The sequence below is a fragment of the Cherax quadricarinatus genome, chromosome 53, assembly GCF_038502225.1.
Source record: "Cherax quadricarinatus isolate ZL_2023a chromosome 53, ASM3850222v1, whole genome shotgun sequence".
Taxonomy (NCBI): Eukaryota; Metazoa; Arthropoda; class Malacostraca; order Decapoda; family Parastacidae; genus Cherax; species Cherax quadricarinatus.
In genome coordinates, this window is record NC_091344.1 from 14,544,629 (window position 1) to 14,565,043 (window position 20,415).

Consider the following 20,415-nt stretch of genomic DNA (forward strand, 5'->3'; position numbering starts at 1 on the left):
TATATTATTCTTTTATTATCACACTGGCCGATTCCCACCAAGGCAGGGTGGCCCGAAAAAGAAAAACTTTCACTATCATTCACTCCATCACTGTCTTGCCAGAAGAGTGCTTTACACTACAGTTTTTAAACTGCAACATTAACACCCCTCCTTCAGAGTGCAGGCACTGTACTTCCCATCTCCAGGACTCAAGTCAGGCCTGCCGGTTTCCCTGAACTCCTTCAAAAATGTTACTTTGCTCACACTCCAACAGCACGTCAAGTATTAAAAACCATTTGTCTCCATTCACTCCTATCAAACACGCTCACGCATGCCTGCTGGAAGTCCAAGCCCCTCGCACACAAAACCTCCTTTACCCCCTCCCTCCAACCTTTCCTAGGCCGACCCCTACCCCGCCTTCCTTCCACTACAGACTGATACACTCTTGAAGTCATTCTGTTTCGCTCCATTCTCTCTACATGTCCGAACCACCTCAACAACCCTTCCTCAGCCCTCTGGACAACAGTTTTGGTAATCCCGCACCTCCTCCTAACTTCCAAACTACGAATTCTCTGCATTATATTCACACCACACATTGCCCTCAGACATGACATCTCCACTGCCTCCAGCCTTCTCCTCGCTGCAACATTCATCACCCATGCTTCACACCCATATAAGAGCGTTGGTAAAACTATTCTATCATACATTCCCCTCTTTGCCTCCAAGGACAAAGTTCTTTGTCTCCACAGACTCCTAATTGCACCACTCACCCTTTTCCCCTCATCAATTCAATGATTCACCTCATCTTTCATAGACCCATCCGCTGACACGTCCACTCCCAAATATCTGAATACATTCACCTCCTCCATACTCTCTCCCTCCAATCTGATATCCAATCTTTCATCACCTAATCTTTTTGTTATCCTCATAACCTTACTCTTTCCTGTATTCACTTTTAATTTTCTTCTTTTGCATACCCTACCAAATTCATCCACCAATCTCTGCAACTTCTCTTCAGAATCTCCCAAGAGCACAGTGTCATCAGCAAAGAGCAACTGTGACAACTCCCACTTTATGTGGGATTCTTTATCTTTTAACTCCACGCCTCTTGCCAAGACCCTCGCATTTACTTCTCTTACAACCCCATCTATAAATATATTAAACAACCACGGTGACATCACACATCCTTGTCTAAGGCCTACTTTTATTGGGAAATAATTTTCCTCTTTCCTACATATTCTAACTTGAGCCTCACTATCCTCGTAAAAACTCTTCACTGATTTCAGTAACCTACCTCCTACACCATACACCTGCAACATCTGCCACATTGCCCCCCTATCCACCCTGTCATATGCCTTTTCCAAATCCATAATTGCCACAAAGACCTCTTTAGCCTTATCTAAATACTGTTCACTTATGTGTTTCACTGTAAACACCTGGTCCACACACCCCCTACCTTTCCTAAAGCCTCCTTGTTCATCTGCTATCCTATTCTCCATCTTACTCTTAATTCTTTCAATAATAACTCTACCATACACTTTACCAGGTATACTCAACAAACTTATCCCCCTATAATTTTTGCACTCTCTTCTGTCCACTTTGCCTTTATACAAAGGAACTATGCATGCTCTCTGCCAATCCCTTGGTACCTTACCTTCTTCCATACATTTATTAAATAATTGCACCAACCACTCCAAAACTATATCTCCACCTGCTTTTAACATTTCTATCTTTATCCCATCAATCCCGGCTGCCTTACCCCCTTTCATTTTACCTACTGCCTCACGAACTTCCCCCACACTCACAACTGGCTCTTCCTCACTCCTACAAGATGTTATTCCTCCTTGCCCTATACACGAAATCACAGCTTCCCTATCTTCATCAACATTTAACAATTCCTCGAAATATTCCCTCCATCTTCCCAATACCTCTAGCTCTCCATTTAATAACTCTCCTCTCCTATTTTTAACTGAAAAATCCATTTGTTCTCTAGGCTTCCTTAACTTGTTAATCTCACTCCAAAGCTTTTTCTTATTTTCAACAAAATTTGTTGATAACATCTCACCCACTCTCTCATTTGCTCTCTTTTTACATTGCTTCACCACTCTCTTAACCTCTCTCTTTTTCTCCATATACTCTTCCCTCCTTGCATCACTTCTACTTTGTAAAAACTTCTCATATGCTAACTTTTTCTCCCTTACTACTCTCTTTACATCATCATTCCACCAATCGCTCCTCTTCCCTCCCTCACCCACCTTCCTGTAACCACAAACTTCTCCTGAACACTCCAACACTACATTTTTAAACCTACCCCATACCTCTTCGACCCCATTGCCTATGCTCTCATTAGCCCATCTATCCTCCAATAGCTGTTTATATCTTACCCTAACTGCCTCTTCTTTTAGTTTATAAACCTTCACCTCTCTCTTCGCTGATGCTTCTATTCTCCTTGTATCCCATCTACCTTTTACTCTCAGTGTAGCTACAACTAGAAAGTGATCTGATGTATCTGTGGCCCCTCTATAAACATGTACATCCTGAAGTCTACTCAACAGTCTTTTATCTACCAATACATAATCCAACAAACTACTGTCATTTCGCCCTACATCATATCTTGTATACTTATTTATCCTCTTTTTCTTAAAATATGTATTACCTATAACTAAACCCCTTTCTATACAAAGTTCAATCAAAGGGCTCCCATTTTCATTTACACCTGGCACCCCAAACTTACCTACCACACCCTCTCTAAAAGTTTCTCCTACTTTAGTATTCAGGTCCCCTACAACAATTACTCTCTCACTTGGTTCAAAGGCTCCTATGCATTCACTTAACATCTCACAAAATCTCTCTCTCTCCTCTACATTCCTCACTTCTCCAGGTGCATACACGCTTATTATGACCCACTTTTCGCATCCAACCTTTACATAATTCTTGAATTTACACATTCATATTCTCTTTTCTCCTTCCATAACTGATCCTTCAACATTACTGCTACCCCTTCCTTTGCTCTAACTCTCTCAGATACTCCAGATTTAATCCCATTAATTATATATAAATAACAAAAAAAGGCACAATACCGTGACTGGAACGATACACAAATAACCCGCACCCACACACAGTGTGACTTTGTAAATGGTCCAAGTCGGACTGAAACGTCGTTGTAAGCTCCTCTCTTCTATGTGCGGGTTATTTGTCTAATTATATATGTACCTAATTGAGAATATATCTAATTAAGTACCTAATAATATGTTCAAATGTACTGCTCAAATATGACCTACATCAAAATAGCGTAAGAATTAGTATTAGTCTGCCTGAAGTGCCTAAGCACAGTAGTGGCCATCTTTGTAATTTAAATCTTACATGTAAACCACACATTGTAAGCTTTGCAAGGAAATAAATATTTGTAACTCCACACCTAATTTCCACACTACGAGTTCTTTGCATAATATTTACACCACACATTGCCCTTAGACACATCTCCACTGCCTCCAGCCTCCTCCTCCTCACTGCAGCATTTACAACCCATGCTTCACTACCCATATAAGAGTGTTGGTACCACTACACTCTCGTACATTCCTTGCTTTGCCTCCATGGATAATATTTTTTGTCTCCACAGATAGTTCAATGCACCACTCATCTTTTTTCCTTCAACAACTCCCAAATATCCAAAAACATTCACTTCCATGCTCCCATACTCGTATACTTCCATACTGCATATGTGCTTTGTCAGATATACAAATGACAGTTGTAACAAGGAAAACTATCTCTTAACATAAAACTTTTCTTTATCATATACAATGGCTCAAATATCTGAATAATCACTGAATGGAAAGTGGTAATGCTGTATTAAGTACCTAGTTAGACAGGAAAATATGAAAAATACAATCACAGACCTCTTTTCCATTTTTTGTAAAAAACACTGGGACGGATGAAGGATCACTTTCTGGTGATAACTGATCATATTTGATGCCACATCCCATTCTATCACCAGCAGCACACCTTGGCCCAAATACTACACCTCTGGGACGAGCTTTGTACAGTCTGAAATAAGTCTGTTATTTTTAACATACATATAAAAGGTAATGATGCACAAAATAGGTAATTTACAAATTTTGTATGCAAACACAAATAAGTAATCACAAACTTCATGAGCTATGTAAAATAAAAAGATTCAAAGAATTTTCCTACAGTACACAGTATATAAATTACTCTTCCTATTACAGTAAACTCTCTCATACCATGTTGGTTAGATGCCTGAAAAATTAGCAAATAATGCAAAATAGGGCCATATAGGGTTACATTTAGAAAACTTCCCAATTTGTCATTTTTTTTACTACTATACTAAATAACAATTATTACATTAGAAGTTACCTTATATTGCAGTAGTGTCTTCTTGTACTGGAAGTGTGTGTGTATGGAGAGGGTTGATGTGGGCCTACTGTGCAGAAGTAGATGGCTGTAGTTTTTTTGTTGATGTGGATGCAGTGTTGTCAGAAGATGATGGTATGATGGTTGTACTAGAGTGCTTGGCTATTCCTGTAATGCATATCTAATGTGATTTATCCTGAGTACTTCACAGAGCTGACCAAAGTCTGTCATAAAGATGAATGTACTTTTCTTCCATTTTCCTCTTTCTTTTGCTTTATACGTCTCAAACCTGAAAATTCATTTGCATAATTTTCCTGCTATACCTACTGATCCTATTTTATAGGGTATCACTCTATGGTCTTTGCATTTGTGAAATCCATGTGGATTACATCTGAATCTTGGTTTTCTTTCAGGTTCTCTATGATTTTGTTGTACTGATTTAATACAGTGTTGCAATAAATAAGATCTTCCTGCTCTAAGTCCATGTCGATTTGGGTTGTGCAGGTCATACATTTTCACGTGTTCGTAATTTGGCATCTCAATCCCACCTCAAAGACTTCTGTGATATGTGATGTTAGTGCTATTGGGCTGCAAGTTTTTGCCAGAGCTCTACTCTCTCCTTAGTGCTGAGGATCTATTTGTACTTTTTAATTATTCTGGGATTTAAACTAGAACTTTCCCAAAAGAATACTGAGTACTCTTGATAGTGGCATTTTGCACTTTTTTATGAATAAGAAACTCCATGAATGCAGCCGATGTGCTGCATGTGTGAGCATATTTTCTATTTTTTTTTTTCTGAGGGATTTTGAAATATTTCAAGATACTGTACATATTGTATGTGATTTGTGAGGCAGGGCGAGTCAATGAAATACTATAAAGATCCTCCAATGTACTTTCATTTAGTGGATTGGTAAACATTGACTCATAATGATCTCTCAAAATTTTGCTCATTTCCTTTTCATCATCAGTATATAAACCTCTTGTTAGAAATGGCCAATACTAAAGGTAGTTGACTTGCAATTAAAGGAGAAAAATTTAAGATTCTTTGTAATTTCCTTTACGCCTCTTCTGTCTGGTATGAATATTTTAGTCTCTGCTTTGTCAGTAATCTCGTGGGCTTCATGTGACATTCTCAGCTTCATGCAATTCAGTATCCCTTTTTCTTCTTTTGTATATTCTTCTATGTTCTCCCTGTATGTGATCTTGAGAGCTTTCTCAACAGAACCGGTGTGGTTTCAAAGTGCTCAGTACTGCTTCACAGGGAATGTCTGAATTACTTATTTATTTTGTCCCAGTTAATTTATTGATTGCTAAAAGTTAAATTAATGGAAAACCTCTTCCTGTTGACTATTTCTGGAGTTCTGTGTTTTTTATTTAAACTTGTTTGTAATTCACTGAGGTTGTGATCCAAGTACAGTATATTATATGTGAGATTGCTGTCTCTGGCTAATTTCTCATTATTCATGAAGATCAAGTGTAGTGTATTTTAATTTCTAGTATAATTTATCTGTTAGTTTGAAGCTCTCATTTGTGTTAGGCTAGTGTAATTTATATGTCATTTACCCCAACTGCACAATATACTGTACTCCACATTATAGAAATAAAGTCTGTTTGCTTACTCTTTGGAAAAAATAATGACACATTTCTGAAGCAAGAATAACCACAGGACTGATCGGCCTTTGTATTTTTTTTTTTTACACACCGGCTATCTCCCACTGAGGGAGAGTGACCCAAAAAAGGAAACAGATTCTCATCACTCAATCAGTAACCATCGTGTCAGAAATGCACTGAAATCACAATTTAAATGTATTATTACTATATTACAGTACAGTATATTTAAAAAAAGCATTAAGCTCATATAGGTCATACAGCACAGTAATCATCCTACGAAGACTAGCTTAGCTATGTTTTAATGTTGTACAAAGACAAATTACTCATTAGAAGTTTTCTTTAATATTCCTGTATGTTCAATGCTTGATCTAGCACTACTTTCTTAATAGTCATGTTGAGCCATAATAAAATGTCATTGGTGGGCAGGAACTTAGCACGTCTTCTGATATCATACATTTTGCTTTTCAGTTCACTGTATCAATCACAATTTCTTATTAATTTTGTGAAGAAGAGTGCCTACACTTTGAAAGTGATTTTTAACTCCCTTCTGGAAAGACAGAGAGCGAGTGATGAAAATTTTTCTTCTCTGGGTCACCCTGCCTTGCAAGGAAATGACTCATGTGTTGAAATAAAAATCTTAAGTCTCCTTTGTCCCCTTTCTGTATATACAAAGGAACCACACACTCACTCTGCCCACACTTAAGTATGTTTGTTTCTTTCCTACATACACTTAATAAATATGACAGTACGTAGACCTTTTTCTCCACCTGCTCTTTGCACTTCAGCTTTTCCCCGCAGCACAATTTCTCACTGTTTCACTCACTTGCCTCTCATCACTGATTCTAACAAATCTTATTCTTCCTTGACCCAAATAAGAAATTTTTGCTTTCTTGTCATCATTTCATTAGTAAAATAATCTTTACATATCTAACCCCTTATTAGTGGCTTGCTACTTTCACTCTAAACAAAAACATCTATTTACTCCCTTAGCTTTCTCATATTATAATTTCTCCCACTTATATGTAAACTCTCCCATGACAATTTATCTTGAACTTGGCAAAAAATTCCCTAAACATTTCCCACAAACATTCTCTACATTTCTCGCTTCCAGTGCATCGCATGAAACTTTTTCTAAAAGCTGATAATAAAAAATGACTACAAGAATCAACACAGTTTACATTTGTACCTCTCAAATAATTGAAAGACAGAGTATGAACCATTAGATTTAAAATATCTTGTTTTTTTTCAACAAGTCGGCCATCTCCCACCGAGGCAGGGTGACCTAAAAATAAAGAAAATCCCCAAAAAGAAAATACTTTCATCATCATTCAACACTTTCACCTCATTCACACATAATCACTGTCTTTGCAGAGGTGCCCAGATATAACAGTTTAGAAGTATATATAAAGATATATAACATTTAAGCTCTTTACATCTTAAGGTTGAAAAAAGTAATGCCATTTTTATGAATGACAGATCCTGTATTCTAAGAGACATTTAGCAAAGCAATGCCTGCACTTTAAGGAGGGGTTTGAGATATTGGCAGTTTGGAAGGACATGTTGTGTATCTTTATACATACAGTGGTCCCTCGTTTATCGTTATTAATCTGTTCCTGGAAGTGCAACGATTAATGAAATAGATGATTTTCGAATCAATTTTCCCAATAAGAAATAATGTAATTTTTTTTTTTTTTTTTAATAAGTCGACCGTCTTCCACCGAGGCAGGGTGACCCAAAAAAGAAAGAAAATCTCCAAAAAAGAAAATACTTTCATCATCATTCAACACTTTCACCTCACTCACACATAATCACTGTTTTTGCAGAGGTGCTCAGAAACACAACAGTTTAGAAGCATATACCTATAAAGATACACAATACATCCCTCCAAACTGCTAATATCCCAAACCCCTCCTTTAGAGTGCAGGCATTGTACTTCCCATTTCCAGGACTCAAGTCCGGCTATATAAAAATAACCGGTTTCCCTGAATCCCTTCACTAAATATTACCCTGTTCACACTCCAACAGATCGTCAGGTCCCAAGTATCATTCGTCTCCATTCACTCCTATCTAACACGCTCACGCACGCTTGCTGGAAGTCCAAGCCCCTCGCCCACAAAACCTCCTTTATCCCCTCCCTCCAACCTTTTCGAGGACGATCCCTACCCCGCCTTCCTTCCCCTACAGATTTATACACTCTCCATGTCATTCTACTTTGATCCATTCTCTCTAAATGACAAAACCACCTCAACAACCCCTCTTCAGCCCTCTGACTAATACTTTTATTAACTCCACACCTTCTCCTAATTTCCACACTCTGAATTTTCTGCATAATATTTACACCACACAGGACAGGACATCTCCACTGCCTCCAACCGCCTCCTCGCTGCTGCATTCACAACCCAAGCTTCACACACATATAAGAGTGTTGGTACTACTATATTTTCATACATTCCCTTCTTTGCCTCCATAGATAACATTTTTGGTCTCTACATATACCTCAATGCACCACTCACCTTTTTTCCCTCATCAATTCTATGATTAACCTCATCCTTCATAAATCCATCCGCCGACACGTCAACTCCCAAGTATCTGAAAACATTCACTTCTTCCATACTCCTCCTCCCCAATTTGATATCCAATTTCTCTTTATCTAAATCATTTGATACCCTCATCACCTTACTCTTTTCTGTGTTCACTTTCAACTTTCTACCTTTACACACACTCCCAAACTCATCCACTAACCTTTGCAATTTTTCTTTAGAATCTCCCATGAGCACAGTATCATCAGCAAAAACTAACTGTGTCAATTCCCATTTTGTATTTGATTCCCCATAATTTAATCCCACCCCTCTCCTGAACACCCTAGCATTTACTTCTTTTACAACCCCATCTATAAATATATTAAACAACCATGGTGACATTACACATCCCTGTCTAAGACCTACTTTTACTGGGAAGTAGTCTCCCTCTCTTGTACACACCCTAACCTGAGCCTCACTATCCTCATAAAAACTCTTTACAGCATTTAGTAACTTACTACCTATTCCATATACTTGCAACATCTGCCACATTGCTCCCCTATCCACTCTATCATGTGTCTTTTCTAAATCCATAAATGCAATAAAAACTTCCCTACCTTTATCTAAATACTGTTCACATATATGCTTCAATGTAAACACTTGATCTACACATCCCCTACCCACTCTGAAACCTCCTTGCTCATCCGCAATCCTACATTCTGTCTTACTTCTAATTCTTTCATTTATAACCCTACCGTACACTTTTCCTGGTATACTCAGTAAACTTATTCCTCTATAATTTTTACAATCTCTTTTATCCCCCTTCCCTTTATATAAAGGGACTATACATGCTCTCTGTCAATTAATCTGTACAATCAATTCGTTCCTGACACCCAGAAGAATTAAAACAAAAAATTTTTTTACATGAAATATAGATGTAGTACATAAACAATTATGGGGAATTAAATTCAAAATGGGAATTGACACAGTTACTTTTTGCTGATGATACTGTGCTTATGGGAGATTCTAAAGAAAAATTGCAAAGGTTAGTGGATGAGTTTGGGAATGTGTGTAAAGGTAGAAAGTTGAAAGTGAACATAGAAAAGAGTAAGGTGATGAGGGTGTCAAATGATTTAGATAAAGAAAAATTGGATATCAAATTGGGGAGGAGGAGTATGGAAGAAGTGAATGTTTTCAGATACTTGGGAGTTGACGTGTCGGCGGATGGATTTATGAAGGATGAGGTTAATCATAGAATTGATGAGGGAAAAAAGGTGAGTGGTGCGTTGAGGTATATGTGGAGTCAAAAAACGTTATCTATGGAGGCAAAGAAGGGAATGTATGAAAGTATAGTAGTACCAACACTCTTATATGGGTGTGAAGCTTGGGTGGTAAATGCAGCAGCGAGGAGACGGTTGGAGGCAGCGGAGATGTCCTGTTTAAGGGCAATGTGTGGTGTAAATATTATGCAGAAAATTCGGAGTGTGGAAATTAGGAGAAGGTGTGGAGTTAATAAAAGTATTAGTCAGAGGGCAGAAGAGGGGTTGTTGAGGTGGTTTGGTCATTTAGAGAGAATGGATCACAGTAGAATGACATGGAAAGCATATAAATCTATAGGGGAAGGAAGGCGGGGTAGGGGTCGTCCTCGAAAGGGTTGGAGAGAGGGGGTAAAGGAGGTTTTGTGGGTAAGGGGCTTGGACTTCCAGCAAGCGTGCGTGAGCGTGTTAGATAGGAGTGAATGGAGACGAATGGTACTTGGGACCTGACGATCTGTTGGAGTGTGAGCAGGGTAATATTTAGTGAAGGGATTCAGGGAAACCGGTTATTTTCATATAGTCGGACTTGAGTCCTGGAAATGGGAAGTACAATGCCTGCACTTTAAAGGAGGGGTTTGGGATATTGGCAGTTTGGAGGGATATGTTGTGTATCTTTATATGTTTATGCTTCTAGACTGTTGTATTCTGAGCACCTCTGCAAAAACAGTGATAATGTGCGAGTGTGGTGAAAGTGTTGAATGATGATGAAAGTATTTTCTTTTTGGGGATTTTCTTTCTTTTTTGGGTCACCCTGCCTCGGTGGGAGACGGCCGACTTGTTGAAAAAAAAAAAAAAAAAAAAAAAAAAACATAAACAATACAATGGGACATGATGAATGAAACATTAACAGCATAACACTTACCTTTATTGGCAATTCTTCTTAGTGTATGGAAGACTGGAGGAGGAGAGAGATTGGATTAGTTACTGTTTGGAAGGGGAATCGCCTTCCATCAACACCTTAGGTACCAAGTCCTTTTCTCTGGTTACTTCTCTTCTCTGTTTCTTAATGCCACTAGGAGCAGCTTGAGAGTCACTGTACATCTGTGGCACTAAATACTTGTCCAGAAAGCTTTGTTTCTGGCATCTCTTTAAAACTTCCCTAAAATGGGCCAAGACTCTGTAACTGTGCAAGTTGCTGATATGGCTTGCAACATCCTTCTCAGGGTGATGTTTCTCCATAAATCTTTCCATTTTACCCCACATTTCAAAACTCTCCTTAACCCTTTCAGGGTCCATGCCATAGATCTACGGCTTTACGGTCAGGGTCCAAACTGCAGATCTACGCCATGAGCTCAGCTCACTCTGATAAGCTGTGAGCAGTAAATTTGGGCCTAGATATGAGAGAATACATCAATGTGATATGTGTGCACAACATAAAACAAATCCTGCAGCACAAAGTGCATAATGAGAGAAAAAAACCGAGACCGTAATTTTCGATTAAAACAGCAACTTTGCAGTGTTTTTTCGTATGTTTTTTAAAGTTTTATTTGCAATTTCTTGGTCTCAATTGATAGAATGGAAGATATACTACAGAAATAGAGATGATTCTGATTGGTTTTATTACTAGAAATGGATTGAAACTGAGCTCAAAGTAGCAGAAATGTTAAATTTTTGCCGATTTTCAAGAGTAAACAAATGACCTCACAAGTCTAATACATGATAGCTGGTGGGTCTAATATACATTCACAAATGTGGTGATATTATTTATACAATTATTACAGTATTGCATAACAGTAAATCTTCTATTTTTTGGTTTGAATAAAAATTCATTATATGAATAAAAAATAAAAATGGAATTCATTTGTAAAGCCTGAAAACATAACTAATGAACAGAGGAAATGTTAGTTTAGTGCCAGGAATGCCTGCATTGTTTATTCTGGATCCTATTTTGAAATTGGAATATTTTGAACTTTGCATTATTATTATTATTATTATAATAAAAAAGAAGTGCTAAGCCACAAGGGCTATACAGCTGAACTTTGCATTAAATTGGCCAAATTACCAATTTCCGGTCACTTTATTTTGTTGTTGAAACAGTTGACTTGGCGATTTCTTGTGCTCAAACAACAGAATAGAAGTAATACTAGTGAAATAGCTAAGAATTTATTTGGTTGACTGGAATACTGTAATTGGCCTAAAATGGGAGTCAAAGTTGGCAAAATTGCCAATGCATAAATATCGCCGACATATCAAAATTCGCGAGAGCATAATTTCTTCAATTTTCCAACAAATTTCATACTTTTTGTTTTATTACCTTCAGAAAAAAATTCTCTACTATTTCATAAGAAAAAATAACAAAATTGTTTTTTGAAAATTCTTGGACCCTGGTGCACACTTTGAAATTTGGCCTCTGGACCCTGAAAGGGTTAATTTTTGAAGAAGGCACTTTCTTCCATCTCTCTTCCTCCTCCTCTGCAGCAAGATTCTGAGCTGCGATCTGTTGCTGAAGCTCTTGCAGCTCCTCAGTGGTTAGCTCTTCGTTGTGGTCCTCCACCAACTCTTCCACATCCTCCAAACTCACATCCAACCCCATTGAACTCCCCAGTGTCACAATAGAGTTCACAACTGACATAGGCTCATTAGGGTCAGCCACAAATCCTTCAAGATCCCTCTTGTGGGCACAATCTGGCCACAATTTTCTCCAAGCAGAGTTCAAAGTCCTGGTAGTCACTCCCTCCCAAGCCTTACCTATAAGGCTTATGCAATGGAGGATACTGAAGTGTTCTTTCCAAAACTCTCTTAGGGTCAAGTGAGTGTCTGAGGTCACATTAAAGCACCTTTGAAACGTTGCTTTCGTGTAGAGTTTTTAAGGTTTGAAATGACCTGCTGGTCCATGGGCTGGAGGAGAGGAGTGGTACTCAGGGACAAGAACTTTACTGTGATGAACCCAAACTCCTGCAGAATTAGGTCATCCAAGTTTGGAGGATGAGCAGGTGCATTGTCCATTACTAGGAGGCACTTGAGATCCAATTTCTTTTCCAGGAGGTAATTCTTCACACTACGGCCAAACACTTCAATGAACCACTCGACAAAAATTTCCTTCGTGACCCATGCCTTATTATTAGATCTCCAAAACACACACACTTTACTCTTCATAACATTGATTTTTTTTAACACTCTGGGATTTTCAGAATGGCACACTAGTAACAGCTTCACTTTGAAATCCCCACTAGCATTAGCACAGAACATGAGAGTCAGCCTGTATTTCATAGGCTTGTGTCCTGGCAGTCCCTTTTCCTCCTGAGTAATGTAGGTCCTCTTTGGCATTTTCTTCCAAAAGAGGCCTGTTTCATCACAATTGAACACTTGTTCAGGTTTCAGTCCCTCAGCCTCTATGTACTCCTTGAATTCACTTACGAATTTTGTAGCTGCAATTTTGTCTGAACTGGCAGCCTCACCATGCCTTATCACACTGTGTATGCCACTACAGTTCTTACATCTCTCAAACCAACCTTTGCTGGCCTTAAATTCACAAATATCAGTACTCGTTGCAGGCAATTTCTTTACCAGATCATCATGCAACTGCCTAGCCTTTTCACAAATAATCGACGTCATAAGCCTATCTCCTGCTAATTGTTTCTCGTTTATCCACACCAATAATAACTTCTCAACCTCTTCAAGTACTGGTCATCTCATTTTTGTCAGCATATTTACCCCCTTTGCAACAACAGCTTCCTTGATTTCCCTTTTCTTGGCCACGATGGAAGATATGGTTGTACGGGATTTGTTATACATCCTGGCTGGTTCGGCCACACGTACGCCACTTTCATATTGTTCAATAATGTTTTTCTTAAATTCAATTGTATTTCTCACTTTCTTTACCAAAGGCTTGGCACTAGGAGCTTTCTTTGGAGCCATGGTAGCTTATTTAGCACTTGCAAGCACTAAAACAAATGGAATATTATGAAATATTTCATACAAACAAGTGAGGGGACCGTTGCTCACTGGTAAACAATGGCACACTGGCTGGGAAGGGAGGCCGAGACGGCTCAGAGCCGTGGGTACGTGTCCAGGATGAACGACAATTAGTGAGTCAACCGACCATTTGCGAGCCAATTTTTGGATGAAAATAACGCGATGATTTCTGAAAAGGACGACTATCGAGCCCGACTATTATCGAGGGACCACTGTATATGATTCTAAAATGTTGTATTCTGAGCACCTCTGCAAAAACAGTGATTATGTGTGGGTGAGGTGAAAGTGTTGAATGATGATCAAAGTATTTTCTTTTTGGGGATTTTCTTTCTTTTTTGGGCCACCCTGCCTTGGTGGGAGATGGCCGACTTGTTGAGAAAAGAAAAAATTAGCAAAACATTAAAAGATCATAATGACTTACCTGCCATCATCAGCATGATACCCAACACTATCTACAGCCCATCCAGGTAACTTATGTAAAGGATATTTAGCAGAACAGAGACCTGAAACAGTAATGTACATATGAATTCATTTGTCACACAATTATTACTGAATTAACTTTTAACAAAATGAGCTATAACATTCTTCTTCTGTGCTGATTCTTACTGGGACTTGATTCATCATTGTTATATTTTCCATTTTCATGGGATAAGGAAGAACATGTATGGAAATGATGGAGTTATGTGGAAAAGCCTATCTACTTGTCCTGGAGTCTGCTTATTAACTCCTGAACGCAATCACAATAGAATCACCATTGCTTATGTTTTTCTGACAATTCACTGTAAACTTACAGTTCTGTATTCTAGCAGTCATTGGAAGGAAGTAGTCAGATCAACTTTAATCTTTTACACAGACACCATCATACAAATACAGAGATAAAAAAATCTTTTGACCTACTACATCCTTCTTGCTCAACAAACTCCTCAACTTGATATTAACACTTATTCACATGCTTGGGTCACCTGCACCTCACTCATGATCCTCCCTCTTTCTATATATTCTCATGTTTTCCATGCATAGTACTCTTTACAAACTTGAAAAAACTTGGTCTCCAAGCAAAACATGACAATGTATCACTGTTAAAATGTTCTTCTTTTATATCAATGTTACTATACTGTGTTTTTACTTAGAAAAGTGAAGGGTAACACTTACCTATTGATATGGCTCCTTGGACGCCCATTTCAAGGATTTCAATCTCAAAATAACTGTGATCAGCACTGACAGGCATTTCGCCGACATACACCCCAACCCTCTCCTCTTCTTCCTCTTCACTGTAACTGTTATATTTGAAAGTTAATTCAATATCTACCATGGACAGTCATCCCTACAAATTCATTTGGGTTATATTTCTAGAGATCCTATGAAACTAAAATTTGCATATACAAAATTAATAAATTTTACTTCAGATTTTGGTTTATTTTGTGTTTCAGAGACTACATTTCTGTAGTATAGTATATCATTCTAATCTGGTTAAAACTGACATTCATAAAGAATAATGATAAAATAAAGAGAGATTTGGGAAAGCCACTGAGCCAGAAAAAATTAAATAGATTTAATGAATCTATTCGCTGGTAGTCTTTCAATAAAAATGTTGGCTAACTGAAACCAGCAAATACTGAAGTCTGCAAATTTGTAGGGATGACTGTGTATTGTATACACAGTCATCCCTATAAATGTGCATTGTATACTCATAATGAATTTACATTTCTGCATTTTACACACACAAAGTATACACACAATAGTAACATACAATTTAAAACAGCATGTAAACAATATATTGTACCAAAAGTTGATTCATTTGATAGTTTTGAAATTTGGGCTCAAGGAAACCAACTGGAAATAGAGAGATAGACTTAACTAAACCAGATGAACCTCACATGCAACCTATAGACACAGCCGACAAATTTAATGTCTTCTTCTCTACTGTAGGATCAAAGCTAGCAAGTCAAATTCCTAGCTCAAATACCCATCCAAGCAAGTACCTCACTGGCAACTATCCAAATACATACTCTATTTCTAGCTCCAACTAATCCCACTGAAGTCTCACTCATCATTAAATCATTAAAAAACAAATCAGGTGATCTAGATAACTTGTCGCCATTCATATATAAAAAAGCTGCACCAGAACTGTCGCCCATTATTGCAACAATGTTTAACAAATCTATAGCTTCCTCAACCTTCCCATCCATACTCAAGACAGCAAGGGTCATCCCGATCCACAAAGGTGGAGATCCAACTGATTTGAACAATTACAGACCCATATCAAACTTGCCCTTACTCTCCAAGATATTTGAAAAAATAATACACAAACGTATGTCTACTACGGAGTAGTATCAAACTTGCCCTTACTCTCCAAGATATTTGAAAAAATAATACACTACGTATGTCTACTCCCATTCAGACCCAGCTGTACTTGAAAACACTGTAAACAATGAACTGCTAAAGATATATGCTTGGATGATGACCAACAAATTCACACTCAACCTAGACTAAACATACTTCATGCTGTTTGGCAACAGAGCCTCAAATATTCAACTCAACATACTGTTAAATGGTTCCCCTACATCAAGACACATGGAGGGCAAATTTCTAGGTCTTCTCCTTGACTGTAATCTTAAATTTCAGTCCCATACCCATCACATAGCCAAGAAAATTTCAAAATCAGTAGGAATCCTTTCCAAGATATGCTACTATGTACCACAAACGGCTCTCCTTACCCTGTACCACTCTCTAATATATCCTTACCTCACCTATGGTATCTGTGCCTGGGGCTCAACCACAGCCAACCACCTTAGACCCTTAACCCTTTCAGGGTCCCCAGGTCCTCTCCGAGACTTGTTCTCAGGGTCACCAAATATAAAAAAAAATTATTTTTTCTTGTGAAAAGATAAAGAATCTTTTCCCGATCATAATGACACCAAAAGTATGAAATTTGATGGAAAACTTACGGAATTATGCTCTCGCGAATTTAGCAGTCTCGACGATGTTTACGCATCGGCGATTTTGCCCACTTTGAGCCGTATTTTCAGCAATTACAGTGTACTAGTCGACAAAAATCATAACTACTTTGCTAGAACTCCAGTTTTTCTATCGAATGAGTACAAGAAACCACCCATTTACCGATTTCAACTATCCAATAAAGTGGTCAGAATTTAGCAATTTTGTCAATTTCACACAAATTTCAAAAGATGCTAATTTCCGAATAGGGTCCAGAATAAACAAGAAAGACATTCCTGGCACTAAAATAACAAGTTCTCTGTTTGTTAGTCACATCCCCAGGCCCCTCTTATATTTCTTTGGCTTTCCACTTTGAATTTTTATTCTTACAAAAAAATAGAAGATTTACTGTTATGCAGACTACTGCATTAGTGTAGAAATGGTATAAATAATATCAGCGCACTTGTGAAAGAATATTAGACTCACCAGTTGACGTGTATTGGATGCGTAGCACGATTTGTTTACTTTTGAACTTTGGTAAAAATCAAACATTTCTGCTACTTTGAGCTCAATGTCAAGGTACTTTTCATTGTAAAACCAGTCAAAATCATTTCAATTTCTGTAATATGTCTTCCATTCTATAAAATGAGACCAGGAAAACTAGAATACAACAATAAATACCATACGAAAATACAGTGCAAAGTCACTGTTTTAATCCAAAAAACACGGTCACAGTTTTTTTTTCTCATTACGCACTGTGTGCTGCAGGATTTTTTTTATACTGTGCACACTAACCACATAGACCCATTCTTTCATATGTAGGCCTACCAACTTTCTCTCACTAGATTTGAGGGCGCTAGAATTTAGGGGTACTAGTACGTCAAAAACCCTTGGGCATAAGCCGTACTAGTATAGCCAAAACCCTGAAAGGGTTAATAATGCAACAAAAAGCTGCTGTGCGGGTGATAACCAGCTCCTGTGCTAGACAGCACACCTCACCAGTTTTCAAATGACTCAACTTGCTAAATATACAAGACATACACTCTTATTATTGTGCCTACTACATATATAGAACTTGAAACTCCACTGTAAACCCTCCTTGTGAAGGCTTACTCAGCCCTGTAACAACTTCAGACAGTATTACCAAGGCTGGCTCCTCCTCAGGAAAATTAATGAATAGAAAAAGAAATAATAATTCACAAAGATAAACACTATTATTTATTATCCCCTTCAGGGTCCAAGGCCAAAATCTGAAGTGGTGCTCCAGTGTCCAAGAAATTTTGAAAAAAAAATTCTTACAGAATTAAAGAGCATATTTTTGTGAAGGTAATAAGACAAAAAAAAAAATTCTGATCAGTACTTACTGAGATACAGTGCCAAGAAGTTTGTCCAAAATGATGTGGTGGCGGCAACATCGATGAATTCCACATACACGCATTACTTTATTTAGCGGTTTTTATAGTTTTTTCTTTTCTTTTCCAATTTTTTTTTTCCTACTAACATTTGGGGCCTGAGAGACCAATACTGTATATAATGTATATACAGGAAGGCCCCGCTTTACGGCGTTTCACTTTACGGCATTCCACTAATACGGTCATTTCAAATTATGACCAAAACTCGCTATACGGCTCCCCCCACCTGCCTTTCTAATACGGTCACCGCGCCCCACCCTGTTTGTTTACATTCTTCGTGAGCTCAGTAAGCACTAAGTCTCTCCATTTTGTCTGGAAACTCCAAAATTTCAAATGTTTTTAAAAGTTATTTCATATTTTATATATACTCTGATAATTATACTTATGTATACCTGTACTTAAATAAACTTACATACTGTGCTGGCATGCAGGTACACATTAAAATCAGTAAGAGTGTCTTATGTCTCCAGACGTCATATTAGTAATGATAATAATAATCATCGTCTCATTTAAATGTCGTATATTACGTTAAATACACATTTTCATTAATCCATCTATGATATTTTTTCAAAATTATATAATAAACACGATACATAACATAAAAAGATGTTAAATACACCCCACAATAGAATAAATAAACATAAATATGAGATGTGGTAGCAGATGACTTGCACAAGTGACGCCATATTAGAAATGCTAATAATAATAATAATAATCACCGAGTCTTATTAAATGTTGTATATTACGTTAATATACACATTTTCATTAATCCATCCATGATATTTTTTTCAAAATTATATAATAAACACGATACATAACATAAAAAGATGATAAATACACCCTACAATAGAATAAATAAACATAAATATGAGATGTCGTAGCCAGATAACTTGTACAAGTGATGCCAAGAATAACATTTTCTCTAATCTAACATAAGAGAAAATGTGTTACTGGGGGTAACTGTAGAAAATTATTCCTTTCGTATGTATGTAAGTTTATTCAGGTATACACAAATACAGTTACATAGATTATCATACATAACAACATATGTGTACAGAACCTAGGATAACCCAAAAAAGTCAGAGTGACTTATTTCCATTGCCTTCACTCAGAGCATCATTTCTTCTCAAAATGATGTTACATGAGAATGGGAGAGTTCTTCTTTATTTATTCTACCGTATCAATGTAGAGACAACCTGTACACAATGTAACTTGTACACAAACCAGACGTGTACACTTCGTTTACAAAACTTACCTTCGCCTGGTTTGTTTACATAACTCTGCGTCTGTCCTCTCTCATGCACTCATTCTTTCTCTCTCTCATTTATTCGTTTTATCTCATTTACTTACTCCTGACCCTACATTAAGACTACAAATATTTTAAGGTAAGTAATGAGTGAACTGTATATACATTTTATTGCTCTGGGATGCTTAAATATCATGGAATATATGTGTGGGTGGGTTGGCCTGGTATGGTAGCCCGGCTGACTACCATACATACCACACTTGATTTTTTACAATAAATACTACTCATCTCACCCTATATTTTAAGATAAGTAATGAGTGAACTGTATATACATTTTATCACTCTGGGATGCTTAAATATCATAGAATTGTATGTGTGGGTGGGGTGGCCTGGTATGGTAGCCTGGCTGACTACCATACATACCACACTTGATTTCTTACAATAAATACTACTTGTCTCACCCTAGATTAAGACTATAAATATTTTAAGGTAAGTAATGAGTGCACTATGTGTGTATTGTACTTTTTATTGTTTTTTGATGCCTGGTTCTATTGCTAACTTAATATATGTTAGTGTAAACTTGTTATCTAGTGTTTGTATGCATTTGTAAGTGGAAAAAAAGGGTGTTCCACTTTACGGCGGTAGCCTGGAACCTAACCAGCCATATAAGTGGGGCCTTCCTGTATATAAACTCACTGTATTGAACACAATAGCCGCACTAAAGTTATTATCATATTATTGTTTACCACTGTTGTTTATTACAATAAACATGCACAAATCTTGTATAATACAGTGGACCCCCGCATAACGATCGCCTCCGAATGCGACCAATTATATAAGTGTATTTATGTAAGTGCGTTTGCACGTGTATGTTTGGGGGTCTGAAATGGACTAATCTACTTCACAATATTCCTTATGGGAACAAATTCGGTCAGTACTGGCACCTGAACATACTTCTGGAGTGAAAAAATATCGTTAACCGGGGGTCCACTGTACTAATGTTCTATCACATACTTACATATTTACAATCACTGGACATGGTTTTAGAACTGCTGGAGCTTGTGGAACTCCTTGAAATAAGGCACCATGCACAGAGGTACCTTACATTC

The 20,415-nt window shown here is 37.5% G+C and overlaps 1 protein-coding gene across 4 annotated transcripts in view; it reads right to left on the reverse strand.

Annotated features, from left to right (window-relative positions):
- Positions 1–20,415, reverse strand: part of LOC128692327 (SPRY domain-containing protein 3-like) — a 138,116-nt gene that overhangs the window by 90,354 nt on the left and 27,347 nt on the right. For all 4 annotated transcript variants that reach the window (XM_070096348.1, XM_070096349.1, XM_070096351.1 and 1 more), the window contains exons 3-5: positions 14,864–14,988; positions 14,133–14,214; positions 3,876–4,023 (exon numbers count right to left, since the gene is read on the reverse strand). In XM_070096348.1, coding sequence (XP_069952449.1) covers positions 3,876–4,023; positions 14,133–14,214; positions 14,864–14,988 — 355 coding nt within the window. The remainder of the gene's footprint in view (positions 1–3,875; positions 4,024–14,132; positions 14,215–14,863; positions 14,989–20,415) is intronic.